This window comes from Zingiber officinale, chromosome 7B (assembly GCF_018446385.1).
Source record: "Zingiber officinale cultivar Zhangliang chromosome 7B, Zo_v1.1, whole genome shotgun sequence".
Lineage (NCBI taxonomy): Eukaryota > Viridiplantae > Streptophyta > Magnoliopsida > Zingiberales > Zingiberaceae > Zingiber > Zingiber officinale.
In genome coordinates, this window is record NC_055999.1 from 107,835,225 (window position 1) to 107,853,018 (window position 17,794).

At 36.4% G+C, this 17,794-nt stretch overlaps 2 protein-coding genes across 6 annotated transcripts; one reads left to right on the forward strand and one right to left on the reverse strand.

The window, feature by feature from the left end:
* Positions 1 to 402: 402 nt before the first annotated feature.
* LOC122006791 lies at positions 403 to 3,264 on the forward strand. Its single transcript, XM_042562411.1, has 5 exons — positions 403 to 502; positions 596 to 701; positions 795 to 1,227; positions 1,327 to 2,054; positions 2,962 to 3,264. Exons 1-5 carry the CDS (start codon positions 475 to 477, stop codon positions 2,972 to 2,974), a joined length of 1,308 nt encoding a protein of 435 aa, XP_042418345.1. The 5' UTR covers positions 403 to 474; the 3' UTR covers positions 2,975 to 3,264.
* Positions 3,265 to 3,919: 655 nt separating this feature from the next.
* Positions 3,920 to 15,013, reverse strand: LOC122006792 (nuclear receptor corepressor 1-like). Of its 5 annotated transcripts, none has more exons than XM_042562415.1 (5): positions 14,841 to 15,013; positions 14,326 to 14,759; positions 13,366 to 14,196; positions 9,863 to 10,972; positions 3,920 to 7,112 (listed from the first exon to the last, which is right to left on the reverse strand). In XM_042562415.1, exons 2-5 carry the CDS (start codon positions 14,504 to 14,506, stop codon positions 4,288 to 4,290), a joined length of 4,947 nt encoding a protein of 1,648 aa, XP_042418349.1. In that variant the 5' UTR covers positions 14,507 to 14,759; positions 14,841 to 15,013; the 3' UTR covers positions 3,920 to 4,287. The 5 variants fall into 5 exon arrangements, with proteins under 5 accessions (XP_042418349.1, XP_042418347.1, XP_042418348.1 ...); XM_042562413.1 differs by having other exon boundaries at positions 3,920 to 7,115; XM_042562414.1 differs by having other exon boundaries at positions 3,920 to 4,179; positions 4,271 to 7,115; positions 14,326 to 15,012.
* Between the last annotated feature and the right edge of the window lie 2,781 nt (positions 15,014 to 17,794).

A 17,794-nucleotide genomic window follows, 5' to 3' on the forward strand; every position in this document is an offset into this window, starting at 1 on the left:
AATCTGTAAAAAAGTATAGTGAATTTGTAAAAATGAAGTAGGAGATGTCTTAGCAACCAAACTTTCATGGCTTTTATGTTTGGGAAATCTCCTCTTGCATGATATTGCCAAATGATAAATCCTTATATCGTCCTTCACAACATTGCCATAAATTTGACATCGAAATCTAAAAATATTTTAACCGACCTTTATCGTTAATTTACCCTATTAATTTGTCATAGATTTATCATTAATTTATCATATTAACTATAGAAGGGGTAGGGTTGTTGATCCCAAAACTCTGGATTATTTTGGGAAAATTCAAAATCTTAGGGGGTAAAATAAAAATTCAATAAAAAAAACCACTACTAATTTCCAAAATGCCATTGGATTCTCTCGTTCAAAAGATTTCAAACTCCCGCCCTTCCCTTCCCATCTTCATCCCTTTCCCCAAATTCGAACCCTAATCCTCTTTGTCCCCAATCTCCTCCGCCCATGGACGCTCATCCCACCCCCTTCCCCGGTAATCTCGCCTCCCTCTCTCGCCATCCTTGATTTCTTCGAATCATACTGCTCGAGATAATCGCTATTGGTTCGTGTTTATGTTACGATGCAGGCAAACGTAGGACGGCGTCCAAGTCCTCTGGGAAAAATGGCGACGGCGTCATCGCGATGAACAAACCCCCATGGCAAAGTGTCGCTGCTGCGCAACCTCAAATCAAGTAGGAAAAAATTCTTTTTTTCTTCTTCTTCTGAATCTGTTCGCCTAGCCGTGATCATAATGCCGTTGTAATGGCTCTTCGACTTTTGCTCAGGCCGAAGCGTGCTTTTGGCGTCCCCAGAAGCACGAACGTTCCTGTCGAAAAACCTCTGTTGATTTCCAAGACGCGCAAAGCTCCAGCTGCAGCGAAGAAGCCTTCCGATCCAGATCCCGCAGCGACTAAAACTGTAGCAACGGTTGTTGGTAAGAAGAAACCCCATGTTACTTTTCAAGAACCAAAGAAGTCAGTAGCGAAAAGCAGCGAAGATGAAGAACCTGAAGAGGTGGTCCGCACTCCGAAGCCATTGATCAAGCCTGCTGTTGCTAAGGGCACGCCTTACCTTAGCGCTCAGAACTGTAGCAAGTGCAGGCTCGACCAGCTCGAGTCTTCAACATACTGGCTTGCGCAGATAAGATTGGCTGAAACAACGGGAAAGCACTTTGTGTCGGCAGCCTTCTTCAACCTTGCACTAGAATGTCATGCCCAGGTTGGTCGAGTTTTTCATGATTCTCACTTGAAGGCTTAGATAATTTGGTTTTATAACTTCATATCTCTCTCTTTCTTTCTCTCTTTTTTCCCTCCCTAGCCATTTCATAGACTCCTAAATGAGCTCAGGCATTATGTGAAGCGACATCAAGTCAATTCTACGGAATCAGTGTGGACCAATCTATCTCAGGCTTATGAACTAGCTAAGGAGAAGTTAGTTTATGATTCGTGCGACCCCGCTCAAAGTAGCGCTCTTTTATCTGAAATGAACAATTCGATTGTTGAACCTGAAGCTATATTATGTAATGTTGGCCAATGTCATGATTCCTTACTTGAAAAGGATAATTTGGAGCCCAGTTCTGGAATACTAGATTGTGAATCTCACAAAGATGAATGCTCAAAGCTTGGATGTATTGATTGTGTGCAAATCGAGAATAGTTCTCAGGAAGTAGCAGAGATCAAAGATGATGATAGCAATGTACATATATCTAAGATGGAAGAATCGAAGAGTCTGTTAATTGACAAGTTACCCATATTTAATGACACTAATCGATCTCCTGGCAGTAAAGAGTCAGAGAAGAAAACATTTGGAGAAAGTATAAAGAAAAAGTCTGGAAATTGTTCAAACAGTTCGTCTCAAGAGATCAAGACACCACCAACTTGTCCTTCTACTTGTAAAGGCAGGGAGAAATTTAGTGGAAACAATGAAAACTACAAGGGCTCAACCAACAATTCGGTGAAGAGTAATGATGGCAGCAGGAAAAAAAGGAGTGATCAGATCACAGGCACTGGCAAGGAGGAAGATGAGACTAGTAAATCCACCATCAAGTAAGCAAACCTTTCATTTCCTTTTCAATCTAGTAAAGGATTCACATGCTTCATTCTTTATTTTATATCTTTTTGTTATGTGAATATCAGCTAAGAAATCTAGATACTTGCAAATGTTTGAGCGATTGAAAAATAGGCCTAGTTCAGTTTTGGTACAATACTACTTAACCAACTTTAGAAGATAATTCAGAGGTAAAATTTTGCTGTTTTATGTCATTGTCTCAAGTCTTCAGCATTTTGTAGATTTATCATGTCACCATCCAAAGAAAAAAATCTAATTATTTTAGTTTCTTCTTCGTTAGCATCATGTTAATGCAATAATTCATTCAAGGCATAAATACATATGAAGAAGACAATACTTGGATGTTATCCATGAAATAATATCTAACATTTAAAAGATCCTCTCAATTCAAGTCCAATGACATTTTTTCAGCCTTCTAATTCAAACAGCTCAATTAGTCATACCTTACAAAACTTTTAGGGTCTATTTACTTGGATGAAAACTATGAAGGGGAGAAAAGAAAGTGACACCAAAGATATATACAAAATGATAAAATTCCATATGTAAATTTGTCATTTTTTCTTTCCTCTTTTCTTTTTGCCCAAGTAAACAAACAATGAATCAAGCTATAAACCAAACAGATGGGAAATATATAGCAAGCAGTAAAGTTGTATATTTGTATTAAATAATTGAAATTGACTATTGGATATGTTATCATCAATAGTAATATAAAAAAAGCAAAATGTATTTGCTTACATTGTCCGATTGGTTGAATGGAATACACGCTTCACTAATTATTTGAGTCAAGGCTTCTGCTATACTACCTTTGAGCTTGAAATTTAAGTTGCCATATGGCTTCTACCTTCTGCCTAATGTTTTCCACGGATATGGATTTTTCTATAACAGGAAGCTTGCATGAGCATCATCAAGGCTTTGCCGATCAAGATATTTGCTGCAAAATCACAATTAATTATGTTACTTCAGTTGAACAAGCTTCTGGTTGCAATTCTGATGTCCAAGGACAATATGTGTGCTGGTGTTGATTTGTTTGTACATTGTGGATTTGGTTTCAGGCTGTCTTTGGATTTGGTTGGGTATATCCTGTGTGATGCATGACTCTTTTGTATTCTCAGAGTCATTACCACTTTACTATGTTTCTTTAACCTATTATTAGTACCATTAATTGAATGTTTGAGCATGTTAGTCAAATACATATTTGTTCAAATATTGAAGAGTTCTTGAGTTTAATTTTTGCACATTTATCCTTTCCAATTCATTGTTTCACTTCTGATCACTAATATGCAACTACTCAATTCATTTATTAAACTTTCAAATCACTTCAACCATGCTCAAATAATTTCATAGATAAAATAAAACAACTAAAGTTTAGTGGAACACAAGATGAACGAATTCATCCACATTAAACCAAAAAAACAAAAACAGTAAAGGCTTGCCCCCATTTATTTTCCTAGAGAATTTTTGCATTTAAAGTTTACAGCAGAATTAAGATTAGCATAACTAATAAGCTGGAAGAATAAGATCCACATCATTTCATAAACAATATCGCCACTTCCAACATTTCTTGACAAGGCAAATCTAAGTTATTATTATGATATTTGATTTGAAATTTACCTTCACATGAATGCGAGTGCTCAGACATCTTTTGTAAAATAAAAAAGTAGTACAATTATGAAGAACATCATCATTTCAGCATCTCTTTATAAGATAAATCAAAGTAATATAATTACAAACATTACCATTCAACATATCTCTTCACAAGGTAAATCAAAATAAGTCAAAGTAATATAAAGATCATCAACATTTCAACATCCTTGACCATAAAGATTCTAACTATTAAGCATGCTGAGTTGAAAACTAAAAACACATTCCGTCAATAGGAGTCTCATCACAAGAGCATTAATAACATTCTCCAATCATTTGAGCTTTTTTTTTTCTGACCGGCCACAAGCTTGGAACATTATTTGGCAGCTCGCTCATTCCAGCCGTAGCTGATTTTGTATATGTAATAAAGAATATACAAAAACTCAAGCTAATCTAACAGAAGGAAAAAAGAACCATGCCCATATGGTGAGGAATAGGAATTCCACAACCATGTTTAATTTGCTGCAAGTTACAAAAGGTAAATATGATACAAATTGGCGAAGAGAAAACGCCTAAACAAAAAATCAAACCTACAAAACCATTCAGTACCTACTTGATCAAGCTTGCCTCCTACAACCTGCTTCCCATGTCTCCTCTCCATGGTTCTGTGTCACTGCTAAATACCTCAGTCCTTGCAGCAAAATGCACGTTGAGGGTGGGAACTGGATCCGACACCACTCCACCAACCAACATTCTGCCACCAATCATGTTTGTACCAAGAGGTGTTACCCGCACTTGCTGCTGAAACCCTGGAATCATATTGATTTGAGTTCTTTTCCGAAGCCCAGGAATAGTATCTATCTGCTTCAGATTAGCTGACAGTGGCGGCATATAGGGCTGCTGGTATTCTGTGAGAAAACTATTATGATCAATGCCATCTTTGACTGGACAATGGGACGTACTGGTTGGTGCTTCTAGGTACTTGTAAAATATGGAAGCAGTCTCCGGCAACGATGAAAAACCAGTCTGTATTCTCTTTCCATCCCAGAAACCATAAGTTGTTTCTAGGTTCACTTGACCTGAACCAGCATTTACTAGTTGATTAGCATCTTTAATATCACTAGAACTAATCATTTTTGAAGCACCATCCATCTTTGGCAATGAAGATATTTGAATATTCCCATTGGAGGATGAGCCAGGTTTCTGTGTGGATGTGCTAAGAATTTTACCAAAAAGTTTCAGATCTCCAGGTCTAGGTTTCTCTACATCCACGGCACAGTTCTTGAAACAAGTTCTCACTTCAATCTCTGACTGATTTTCACTTAGAGACATCCCACCAGATGCCAAATGTGGAGTAGAGATATTGCTTTTCCAGTACTTATCTGATGCTAAAAAATGGTTTGGTCTGGATACTTCCTTTTTTTCACTTTCCACCTGATGCTGACTCAGCTGCTCAAGTGCAGGGGGGTTAGCTTTCCCATTGGCTTCCTGTTTGAGTGACTGCAACGGATAGCTTTTCACAATATACATATTTTGATCAACATGGAGTGGCAGAAAGCTTGTGAGGGCCTCCGAATATATGCAAGGAGAGCACCTAAAACACACACTACTTGGATTTGCTACAAATGAATTCAATGGTACAGAATCATCATTTTCCTGCTTCAACAAGATGGTCTGCGGATTCTTAGCAGCAGATGGGTGCATATCATGTTTTACTTGTGAATCAAAGGTCAAGCAGCGACAACAGTTGGCATTATTTGCTGAGACCATCTGAACTCTGTTTTGAGCTGAAGCTTTTGTAGTTGAAGGAGGAACAATTTCATTTGCAATGGAGTTGATGTTGGTTAATTTTTTGTTCCACAACCCAACCTCAGTAGCACACGATGAATTTGAATCTGCTTTCTTCTTCATACTTTCAGCAGGAGAACATTCAACAATATCTCTAACAGAGGAAACACTGGCAGTTATTTGTTTTGGCACAGCTTCCAGACATTCTTCAACTTGCTCACTTTTTCTGATTGAGACAATGGACACTGGGAGAGAGATAATACTGCCAGTTTCTTCAAAGTTTACTTCCCCATTAGCTGAATCTGCAGCCTCATATTTTACAGCTTCACATCCTGATGCAGCAACAATGCTTTGCTTTAGTGGCACATCAGATTGAAGATTGTCCTCATTGAACGTCTGCTTAACATCATAAGAAATGGTCATCTGCTTATCAGCTTTATTGTCGCTCTCAGGATTGCCTTTATCTAAAACATTGTTATCCTGCTCATATGAACTCTCAGTTTCAACATGGGAATCAGTGCTAGCACAACGGGCAATCCCCTCATAGCCATTGTTTGCTATTCCCTCATAACCATTGTTTGCTACAGGCTGGGAGACATCATCATCAATTTTGGAACAAGATTGTGTACTGCAGACTGCAGAATTCATCTCTAGACCACAAGTATCATCTATGTCACTTATTCCTCTGTTTGTTAGGCTTACTGGCGTAACCCCAGCAGTACAACCTTGATTAATTGCATCAAGAGCAAGGCACTTTCGAGCCTTGCTGAAGAAAATCTTACATTGTTCTTTTGATCTTGTTCTTAAGCAATCTGCAATCCTTGTGAAATCCTTTCCATACATGCTCAAAGCTTGGATAAACATAATCTTCTCTTTGTCTGTCCAATCGGCCGATTCCAATTCTCCACAGCCTTCATCTGAAAAACAGGTATCATCCACGTCTAGGATCGCCTCTTCATTCATATTCTTAGCATGCCCAACAGAACAAGTATCATGTGAGCTGATACCCTCTGAGGATCGTGTGCTAGAAATCCCTACTAATACATTAGCAGCAACAGATTCTCTTTCTTGAGAAGATATGTTAACTTTGTTTGCTCCATAAAAATAAACAGAATCCCTGGATGAAGTACTTCCTGCATGCTTTCCAATCTTCTTGGTATATTCATTTTGTGCCACCATAACTGTTGCTGCACCCAATAAATCAAGAGATTCAACATTTTTTCTGCGATTCCGATTCTTTCCTGATGCTACAAGGTAGGTATTGGCTGGCAAAGACTGATGCTGCTTTCTGAGATACAACTGTTTCTTCACTTCTTTAAACCCGTCTGACTTGTGGTTTTTGTAATAAAATTCAATGCAATCTGCTGTAGTTTTATGGTCCAGAAAGGAAGAAATCTTAGTGAAATCTTTACCATACCTGGCAAGCATCTCCATGAAAACTAATTTTTCATCATGTGACCATGGGTTTATCATTGCCTTTTCCTTCTCAAAACTCAGAGGATCTTCGATTAGTCGATTATGGTTAACAAACCTAGTGCACCTCTTGTCCCTATCATTTAATAGTGATGGCATCTTCAAATGATTTCTACAAGGCTTGATATGTGAATCTGACAGTAATTTACTTGAATCGTGCATTATTTCTGTTGTAGAAACCAAAGTTAATGTACCTGCTATCGGTATAATGAAAATACCAGATGAAAAACAATATGATAATAGAATAGAAAAACTTTTAAGAACAATGTTGGGCATCTAGAAAGAAACAAAAGAAGATGATGTATTGTCTGTAAGATATAAAAATAATAATATAAAATCAGAAATGTCTATAGCATTTGAAATAACCAACATATCCATAAGGAATAAAATCTTGATTAAACAGCCTTGACAAGAACAAGTACAAGAACTGCAGACTAAATAATTCTGAAACGACAAATTCTAAAGCATTTGACTCTTAATTGCACAAGAATAGAGACTATTTTCCACACATTAACTTGAGCAAACATACACAAAAGATTTAGAATTAAAGATACCTCCGCATATTATATATTTTCTTTAGAAATTGCATGTGTGCATGTGTATACAAGAAGATGAAACTCAAAATTGAAGGAATTTTTCTAATCAAGGAGAATACATAGTAATCAAACATACATAGGTCAAAAGCACTCAATTTTTCAAAGTGTAGTATGTCCTCTATGATTACTACTACTCATTCAGGTTCACAAGTATCCAAGAAGCAAAGAATGCTAGTAGACTTATGGCTCCATCACCATTGTAGTATTGTAGTAAATGCCTTCTCTCACACAATGTTGATGAAAGCTAGGAACTTGTAGTCCATGCAAAAAATGAGTGCGCCTCTAGAGCAATACAAACCAAAGAGACGGCAGTCTGGCAAATGCCTTCTGTCATGCACTGTTGAGAGACAAGGGACTTGTAGTCACTGCACAAAGCACCTCTAAAGCAATAAAACAGTAGAGACTTGGTGAGGTCTTGTGTTGGAAGTATCGGATTCACATTTCATTGTATGAATAACTCATGAAAATATGTTGAATAGTTCCATATAATCACAGTAATGGCGTATTAAATATAATGAGCAACCTACTGGACTACTGAACCATATTCCAGTAGCAAATCAAAAAATAAGCAAGCAGTGAAAAGCCACAAATAATTGACTGTATCCTGACAAGGTTTTGGTTGTGTTGTTGAGGTGACTCACCCTCTTAAAGAAACAATGGTGAGGAGAGAACAGCAATGGATTACATACAAGGTTAGGCATATGAAGGCAATGATAACTCCTTGAATCAAAGAGAAGGTAAGCGCACACAGATTTTTGTACTGATTGGACATGGCTACGTCAACATGCACCCACCCATTGTTTGCATCTTGTTTTCTTTTTTCTGAATATGCAAGTGTTCAATAACAATGCGATAATTGAACAAGATGAACAGAAGGCTTGTTGGGACTTGTTTGGGTATCAAGCAAAGGGACAGAAGAAAGATAACACGAGGTATGTGATCTCTATATTTCACATTAATTATCTTTTATCATCTACAATGTATGAAAGATCTTTTACCAATTCTTACAAATCATCTATAATAATTTTGAACATCTATCTATTGAAATTTTTAACCTCACATAATTGGAGTATTTTTGATCATGTAGACAATTCTGGTCTAGGCATCATAAAAATCTCCATGTTCACAATTTCATACAATTAATTTGATTAGAAGGTAGTTATGCTCAAGATTTAGAAATGTTCATATTTAAAAAAAAAATTAAAGCATCTGCTACTCTGCTGTATATCAAGTATAAATGAGCTCTGAAGAAAAAAAGAGTAAGACAACGATTCTGTGACACAACTGATCTCTTCCCTTGAAAAATATAGATGAAAGTAATGCATAGTTTAACAGGATAAGTGGAGGGAGATGATGAACCTTAATGATGACATTAGATTGGTGATGTTTCAAGAATTGTGTGAAGGATCAGCATGAAATCATGCGAAGCACTTGGAAGTTGAAGGGACATTTTGTGCAAGCTAAATTCCAGTGCAGCACAATTTCCTAGAGAATTATTGATATGGTAAAGCAAGATGATGAGGTTAGCATCTTGTGATGCTAACAAGGATGGTTCATTAAGAAAACTGAAAATTGCAACTTTCAGGAAGTTTAAATCTTAAGAATCAAATGTGGACAGCTATAAAATATGAAACTTTAACTCTGAGATTGAAATGTTCTTAGGTCAGTTCCTTTGCTAATGGAAATTTTTTTAGCTCATTTCCATCATTCATATCATTTGTGTGATGTGCTATATGTCCTGTACTACTAATATGTGCAAGTCACCTATGACTTTATGAAAAAAGTTATGACTCACTTTTGCCATAGTAAGAGCAAGTTATAGCCATGTTAATCTTGTAATTTCAATTATGAATTATTAAAGGAAAGCCCGGTGCACGAAGTTCCCACCAATGCGCGGTTCCGGAAAAGGGTCTATTGTACACAGTTTTATCCCTTTGCAAGAGACTATTTCCGAGACTCATAGATCTCTAGATCACATGACAACTTTACCATTACACCAAGGCTCCCCTTCTCAAATTAAGAATTATTCATGGATAAAATTTAATAATACAAAGTAACATTAGAAAATGATAACACATAAATGATGTTTAAGTGTATATTAAATAGTCAATAAATCTATAATGTCTAATAACTATTGAGCAACTACAACATTGAACTAAGTAGGATCATGAAAGGTACAAACAAGGATGGCACAAAGTACAGAAAACATTCCTGTACAAATTGTGTATTTCTCCAAATGACTAGAAGGATGCATATCTAGTTACCATATTGTATAACTTGATTAAGCCACATAAAGAGGACATTGGATGAGTAAATAATATATATTACAGAATATATTTATGACTAACCAGTTGAGGTAGGTCGAGATCGGTTTGAACGTTGCTTTTGAGAACCATTTTGAAATGAAGGATTGCTAAGTTCAGACCGCCGGCTTGACTTAGTGCGAAATCTTTTAACTTTCCATGAGTGACGCAGTGCCATAAATTTAAGAGCAAGAACATGTTCTTTAAATTTTTGTCGACACTTTATTGTTGAAAGCTTCTCTTTGATTTCCATGTCATGCTTATGGCATGATGTAAAATCAACTAATCCCCAATTATCTGACTGAGGCAGATCTTTTGGGAGTGCAAAATCAAATACTTCCCTGGCAAGTTTTGAACTACTCCTGTTGGAATTCTTAATTAAATTTACTAAATTAGAATCTGCCATCCCCTGAATAGTACCTCTAGAACCGATAGACACGCTGTCATCCACAAAAGGTCTAATATCAACTTCATGGGGAACCATTAATCTCCCTCTTCCATGTGACTCAATCGTATCTGATAGTTCAGTAGTCTTTAACCTTTCAGCTTCAATTAATGAAGCACTTGCAGCCAATTTCTCCAACCTGCTACCAGGGGGTTCTTTTTCAAAAGAAGAAAGTGTTTTTTCAGTCAAAATTTCATGTTCAACAAATATACTTGAAGGCCTGTGCTCATTGTCTTCAAGGGATAACTCTTCCATACAATTTTCTCGCTGATCCTTCAAATGCTTATGTTCATTTGATAAATCGTCTAATGGCATTCTACTCATCTTAGAAGCAAGAGAATCTGATGGTTTCATAGAATCTAGATAAGCATCAGTTTTAGTATCACCTATAATTGCCTTGAGCTCCTTTTCTAGTAAATCAATTTTATTCTCTATCTTCTCATATGCATTTGAAACGTGCTTCTTCAATTTCAATAGTTTGTTCACAGAAGATTGCCCCATTAAATTGGAATCACCACCAAAAGAATCCTCAGATTGAATCAAATCAGCAAGCAGGGAATCAAAAGAACTGATATAATTGACCTGCAAATTATCCAAATTTGCGAGGACCTCCTCGTAGGAAGAAGGAAATGTGGATGCAAGCAAATCACAGTTTTGCATCAGACTAGCATCATTATTCCCAACCCTGCTGCAAAACTTATCTTCAGCACCTGTTGTATCACCAAAATGAAACCATATAAATTTCTAAATGAAAACTGATTAAGTCAAGACCTTAAGCATATGGATATTCTGCCTTAAAATTAGAGAATCAAAATTCTTCACAAAGTTCAAAGTGAATAAACAAGTGAACAGGAAGTTATTTCATCGAAGAATCAATAAGTAACCAACAAAGCACCTTAAAACTAGATATTCAGGTTGATGAGTTGATCATTCACTTCACAATAATAAACTAATAGAAATAAAGGGCTGTGGGTAATGTATATCTAGCAGGTATAACAGTTTTGACTTTTCCCCCCCAAGTTCAAATTTCATGATTGTTTCAAAAAAGTTCATAGAAAAATGAAAAGAATCAAGAACTAACACAATGTGTTATCCTTGTATGACTGTACTTATGAGTTACAGCTTCCTACAAAATATACAGAATCAATTACATTGACTAAGAATGCCAAAAGTGTTGACCTCGATAAATCTTACATAAAAGGCCTTTTTTTTTTGTTAAGTGATTGGACCAGTTGCAGTGGAATATCGTAGATGTTGTATTATAAATGATGTATTGCCATTAACTTAGGTTGATTATTTGGCACATATAGTTTGAGATAATCATACCGATGGATCCACTTTTACAAAGATCTAGTTCGTGCTAAATTAGCCCCCACGGGTTGGTGCAGTTGGTACCTGCATGGGTGGTTGCTCCAATAGATCTTGGGATCAATTCCCAACGGATGCAAAATGCATGCAAAGGGTCACTGCACTAGAGCAAATATCCCCGGTGATTTACCACTTTCCAGAGAGTGTGGAGATGCCATGGAGGGGCCCATAAGGTGCTCCAATAGATCATGCTAAATTAGAATAAATGAATTGAGTAATTTTAGGACTAGCTTAATGACATGAAAATAAACACAAATCAAGTTCAAAGCCATAGTAATATAAGGTGAAGTTTATAGGTTTAAAATTTCGATCCTTAAACAGAATGATTCAGTTAAGTTAAAAATATTTGGAAACAATTAAGTTTTATTTTTTCCCTTTAGTTCCTTGTAAATTATATACATTTATTCCATAATTATTAATTTCCTAGTTTTCTATAAATTAGGGCATGCTTTGTTTTTGAATTTTGTAACATTGTAACTATTTCAAATTTGAAGACTTGAACATTTTCATTATTAGGGATGTAATTTTTTTTAAAAAAAATAATGTATACTTTTATATAATTGTGTTTGAAATTTATTTATAAACATTTGATACGAAATTTGAACATTAAATATCATTTTGTTTCTTGTGTTTTGTTTGATAATTCAAAATTTGGATTTACAATATTATATTTTACTTAATTCAAACTTGAAAATGCTTTCAAATCGAGCTTTACAAAGTTTTTCCTTAAAAAATTGATCCATTCAATGCACACGTATTCTTAAAACAATTTGTAATTACATAATCTTCTGACATGAAGATGTAAAAAAAATGCAGAAGTTAGATAATTAAATTTCATATCATTTAATATTTATATTTTAAATTAGTTTTTAAAATTTTCTTGTGTAGTAATTAAGCAAAGTTTAACTAATCATCAAAGTTTTGGGGGTTGAATGGCTTTCAAATTAGGGCTACGTTAAGCTCATCAAGTAAACATGAGGATCAAGTGGGTCCAAATTGGACCCGAATTTATTTTTGTAAACACAAGATTATTTTGGTCCACATTGGACTCGTATTTAATTAAGTTAGTAGTATTTTTAAAGATTAAGATTTAAATACATAGGATAGTAACACTCTTTTCCTCTTCCACAATCACTACCCATCTGTTGTCGCTCGCCCCAGCCTGCCTACCACCACTGCCGTCATAGCATGTGCCCCTTCCACAACACCACCAAGATTGTTAGTCTCTCCCACAACACCTACTTGCCACCCACCCCCTAATCGGTCCACCATTGCCGCTTGCAACCTTGTAATCCTCTCTTTCTCCTCTCTCTATTCGCTTCTCTCTCAATGTCTATTGGCTCGTGTCGAATTTAGTGTCATGCCGATTGATAGGCAGAAAGGCAAATTCGACCATGCCAACCAGCACAACATGATGCTTTAATCCATGGTTTATGTATAATTAGCAATGCCAAACTACCTAAATGAGCAAGGGAGCAACTAAAATCGAAGTATACTAACAGAATACTGAAACATGATGTCCTAGGAACTAGAAGTCAACTGAGGGTTGTCCATAAAAATATGACATACCCATATTTTCAAATGATCCAATCGATTTATCTATGATCAAAGATTAGGTCACTAATGAGCAACCAATCAGAATAGGATGAACAAGAAATATCTGAGAACTCAAATCAAGAAAAGATGAGGTGATACTATGTCCAGGCTACCAAAAAAATAAGAAGCATCAACTCACCTTGTGATGAGCTGCATGTAGTTGACGGTGACAAGCATGCAAGCAATCCACCAACAGAAGGTTCTGTAGATCCTTCTGCCTTTTGCTTCTCATATTTGGCAAGCCCCTGCCCCCATCCAAGTCGTGGTTTCTTAAAAGCACTTTCAGTTGAAGCAAAAGAAGAGACTACGGGAGCCCAGGGAGGAGTTTCCTTCTCCAAAGGTAATCCAACCTTAGTTCCAGTATCCTCCATCTTAGATTTGTCCTTGGTTGAGGCAGGGCGGCTCCATTTCTTCCAGGGTATCAAACCCAATGATTGGTCCTGATGACCAGATATTTGGCCAGTGCCCAAGCCATCAGCACCATCAATTTTATCATTCTCTTTGTTTAATGAGGTCTGAGATGCTGAAGAAACCAGAGCAGTGACTGGCCTGTTGATCACATTGGTTTCCTGATGGTATGGTTGTTTGGGGAAGTCGATTGGTTTGGTTTCTTGCTGGTTTGGCTGTCTGGGGAAGTCAGTAGCATTGGTTTCCTGATGGTATGGATGCTTGGGGAAGTTGATTGCTTTGCTTTCCTGATGGTTTGGCTGTCTGGGGAAGTCGGTCGCATTGATTTCCTGATGGTCTTGTTGTCTGGGGATGTCACCTACATCCAGGGAAGGGGATCGCCGAAGAGATCCTTGGAGCTCCCTACTATATGCGCTGCGGTAGCCGTTAGAATATCTACCAGAAGGGGACCTAAAACCATCATCTTCCGTCAAAAATCTGTCAGAATGAGACGGTGTGAACCCACGCGGAGCCGAGTCCTCCGGATATACCTGGTAGTAACCTCCGCCCTGCCGATAATGACCTTTACATGGAAAAAAAAACTACATATTAGAACGGAAAAGAAATGGCACCAGAGAAAACAGAAAGAAAACCCGCAAGCTTTTATTTAGACATCGCAGATCTAGCAGGACGCCAATCTGAGCTACTTTACCTGAAGGGTGTCGGCGGGGGGATGCGCGGTAAAAGTCATAGGAACCTTGGTAGGACTCCCTCCACCTCGTGGAAGATGAGGAACCGCCTCCGCAGCCGCCAGGGGCATCCCCGCGCTCGTGCCTCCGGTGATCCTTGGACGCGTATTCCTTGCGCTCCCATGGCAATGGTTCGGGAGGCATCAATTTACCCTGCTCCAAAGAGCATCGAGCTCTAAAACCCAACGACTTTATAAATAAAGCAAGCCCGAGGAAGCCTCCTCCGACCAAAAGCCTCTGGCCGCCACTGGATACCCGCCGATCTTTGACGTCACTGCCGGAGGGCAGATCCAAAAACCGCAACCGAACACACACCAAGAAAACTTCTTTTTCTAGGGGTTTTCCTCCTCCCGCCGACAAAAAACAAAAGGTAAGCACGGGCTATCTTTTTCCACACCTATTCCCTCCCCAACCAGAAAGAATCATAAGGACGAGTCTTTAGCGAGCGCCAAGGCAAAGAGCTGAAGAAGCTACTCACTGTTTCCGCCCTCCGATCGTCGTCGCCGTTGGCCTGAGTCCTGCTTAACAAGCTGGGCGCCGCGCCGCACTGTGTCGAGGAGAGGAGAAGAAAAGGAGAAGGAGGAGGTGCGATAACTAGAACCCATAAAAGAGGAGCGCAAAAGCCTGGACTTCAACGTTATTTCGCCGGCGCCATTTAACCCAATTTTATTCCCCTTCACGTCCGCTAAAAATATAATAAATGTACGAGTATGACTTTCACATCTTTTGATAAACGCCCTATATTTCTTTTTAATTCCATCTACTCCTTTCTCTATATAACTTTGCCCTTGATCAGGGGCACGTTATTTAATTTAAGTAGATAGGGGAATTTGGTGATATATTATACTAATATACACCATTGCTACATTTTATAAACCCCCTCGCACTATTTTATTTCCATCAACTACGCTCTCCACAATGACTTTCCATTCACGGAACCGAGGATTATAATGATGAATATAAAAAAAAGGAGGATGCATGAGTTTAACACCTCGATTCATGTTGACTTTCTATAATTGCCCATCAAGTTTTCTAAAACAATCAAACTCACCCCTGTGTGCCCTATAATGAGAAAAACTTAATATTTAGTATAATAAAAAATTATTTATATTTGTTTAATATTTATTAAATTAATTAAATAAATAAGTTTGAATATTTACATTTAATTTATTAGTAAGAACTTATTTATATTTGTTATTGTTGTTTGAGAATAATTTCATAAATAATATCTATGAATAAATTTATAAGTCACATTTTCGATCAAATTTTTATTAAATTTATAAATAAAAGGAAATAACTAACTTACTAAATTTAAAATATAAAAAATTAATTTTGAAACGAGTTTAAGTTAAAAAAAGAAAACAAATTAAACTTAGATATAATAGTTTCAACAACTAAGTTAATTTTAGGCTTGAGTTAGTCAATTATGATTTCTTTTTGTAACGGTCCACTAAATTTTCCAAAAGTCTAAATACGACCGGTTCACCTCGAGCAGAGGGGGAGGTCTGTTAATAAAGCATGATGTCTTTCCATAACTACCCATCAAGTTCCCCGCGCCGCAACGGAGGGGCAGGTCGGTGAATCAAAATAAAGGGTGTCTTCTGAAAAAATCAAAGCACCTCGGGCGTGCCCTTCCGGGGGAACAAATCTCCTGTAAAAAAAACCTAGGATGAACTACACATAATTACGATTAGATCATAATCATGATCCAACCATAATTAATTACAATCACTTTCTAGATTTTTCATCCCATCAAATTATAATTTAGATCGAAACGGACAACAGAAACCACCCCCGCTTAGCACCCGATAACTTAAACACTTGTCCACTTCTAACAGCCTCCAAGCGACTTCTAATAACTCGCTCCGACCTAAACTATAATCTGATGGGGATGATAAATCCAGGGAGTGATCGTAATCAATTATGACAGGATCACAATCACAATTCAACCATAATTACGAATAATTCATCCCCTAATTACTTTTTTTTTACCAAAAGATCTGATCTCCCTTCGAGATAAATAGCCCCTCACGTTTCCAAAATCCGAATCAGTCCAAAATCTGAATTGACGAAGCGTTACAGAAAAAGAAATTCGTCAGAGTTGAGAGTAGACTTGATCATGATTTAGAACCGACGGTTCAACGGTTCGGAACCATCGGTTCAACGATTCTAGGTAGGTCGACCCTTAACCTTAGCCCAAGACAATTATAGTTCATGGTTCTGAACCACTGGTTAACGGTTAACCACGGTTCAAGATTACTATGTTAAAAAAATTACAAATTACAAATTAAAATTTATTATAAAAAAGGGACTTATATTTATTTAAGTTGCCTACGTATCTCCTTGGGGAATCAAAGTCCACGTAGTTCTTTTACATTTTTATCTTTTATATTGTCACTCACTTTCATTTCTTGTTCCTATAATATTTGTTCCTTCAGTATCAAAATCTTCAACTTTCATCATCTGAAAATTGAATTCCTTGGATTCTTTTCTCTACTCTGGTCCAATCGTCCAGTAATGTTTGAACTTTCAATGAGTCGAGAAACAAAGTTTATCGTCGTTCATCTAATATGTTAATGTTGGCACTGAACATCTGTTCCACAATAACAATTGACACTAGATAAGTTAAAATTTCTTTGGCGATCACGGAGAGGACGAGAAAGCTTTGAGCCTTCTGTGACCACTACTTTAAGATATCAAAATTTTTACTATCCGCTTCATTAAAATAAAAAAAATCGTAAAATAATTCTCAAGTTCTTGTGTGGAACTTGAGAATCCTCATAGACGCTTTGTCCGTTCTTTTAATAAAAGTTTTGCTTTTATAAGTTTTAAATTACTACTAATAGTTTATTGTATTTCAGAAACATTAATTTGTGTTCCATATTTTACATAATATTAGTTATAAAATCATATAAATAAATTTTAACATTATATATAATATTAACGGGATAAGGAGAAGAAGAATCTTTGATTGGAATAAAAATGTCATAATATAAAGTTAACATTTCTTATAAAACTTCAAATTTAAATTTAGGATTTAAGGCAAATACAATTAAATAATTTCAAGAATAAAATTAAAATATTTTTTCCATTTAATTTTCATAACTAAGATGCAAGGAGATAAAGATTTATTATTAATATGTTCATTTAAAACTAATATTATATTAGAAATTTTTTCTAAAACTAATGGAGCAGCGGGATAATAAACACCGAAAAGTTGTTCAGTTGCATCATTAAATACTTTTAAATATTTACAAATACTACTATAAATATTCCATTGTTGTAAAAAATAAATAAATATTAGTATTTTGTGTAAAAAATAAACATAATAATTCTTTATATTAAAATGAATCTTGTAATAATTGGTATGTTGAATTCCAACATGTTGGTACATCGTGTGAAAATTTTTTAGATCTCATTCCATTAACTTTA

Coding starts and splice junctions, on each gene's coding strand:
- LOC122006792 (XM_042562413.1), bottom strand. CDS start 14,506: ATGCCTCCCGAACCATTGCCATGGGAGCGCAAGGAATACGCGTCCAAG. Junction 14,197..14,325: donor CCCCCGCCGACACCCTTCAG/GTAAAGTAGCTC, acceptor TTCCATGTAAAG/GTCATTATCGGCAGGGCGGA. Junction 7,116..9,862: donor ATCTCGACCTACCTCAACTG/GTTAGTCATAAA, acceptor TTATACCGATAG/CAGGTACATTAACTTTGGTT.
- LOC122006791 (XM_042562411.1), top strand. CDS start 475: ATGGACGCTCATCCCACCCCCTTCCCCG. Junction 503..595: donor TCATCCCACCCCCTTCCCCG/GTAATCTCGCCT, acceptor GTTACGATGCAG/GCAAACGTAGGACGGCGTCC. Junction 702..794: donor GCTGCGCAACCTCAAATCAA/GTAGGAAAAAAT, acceptor ACTTTTGCTCAG/GCCGAAGCGTGCTTTTGGCG.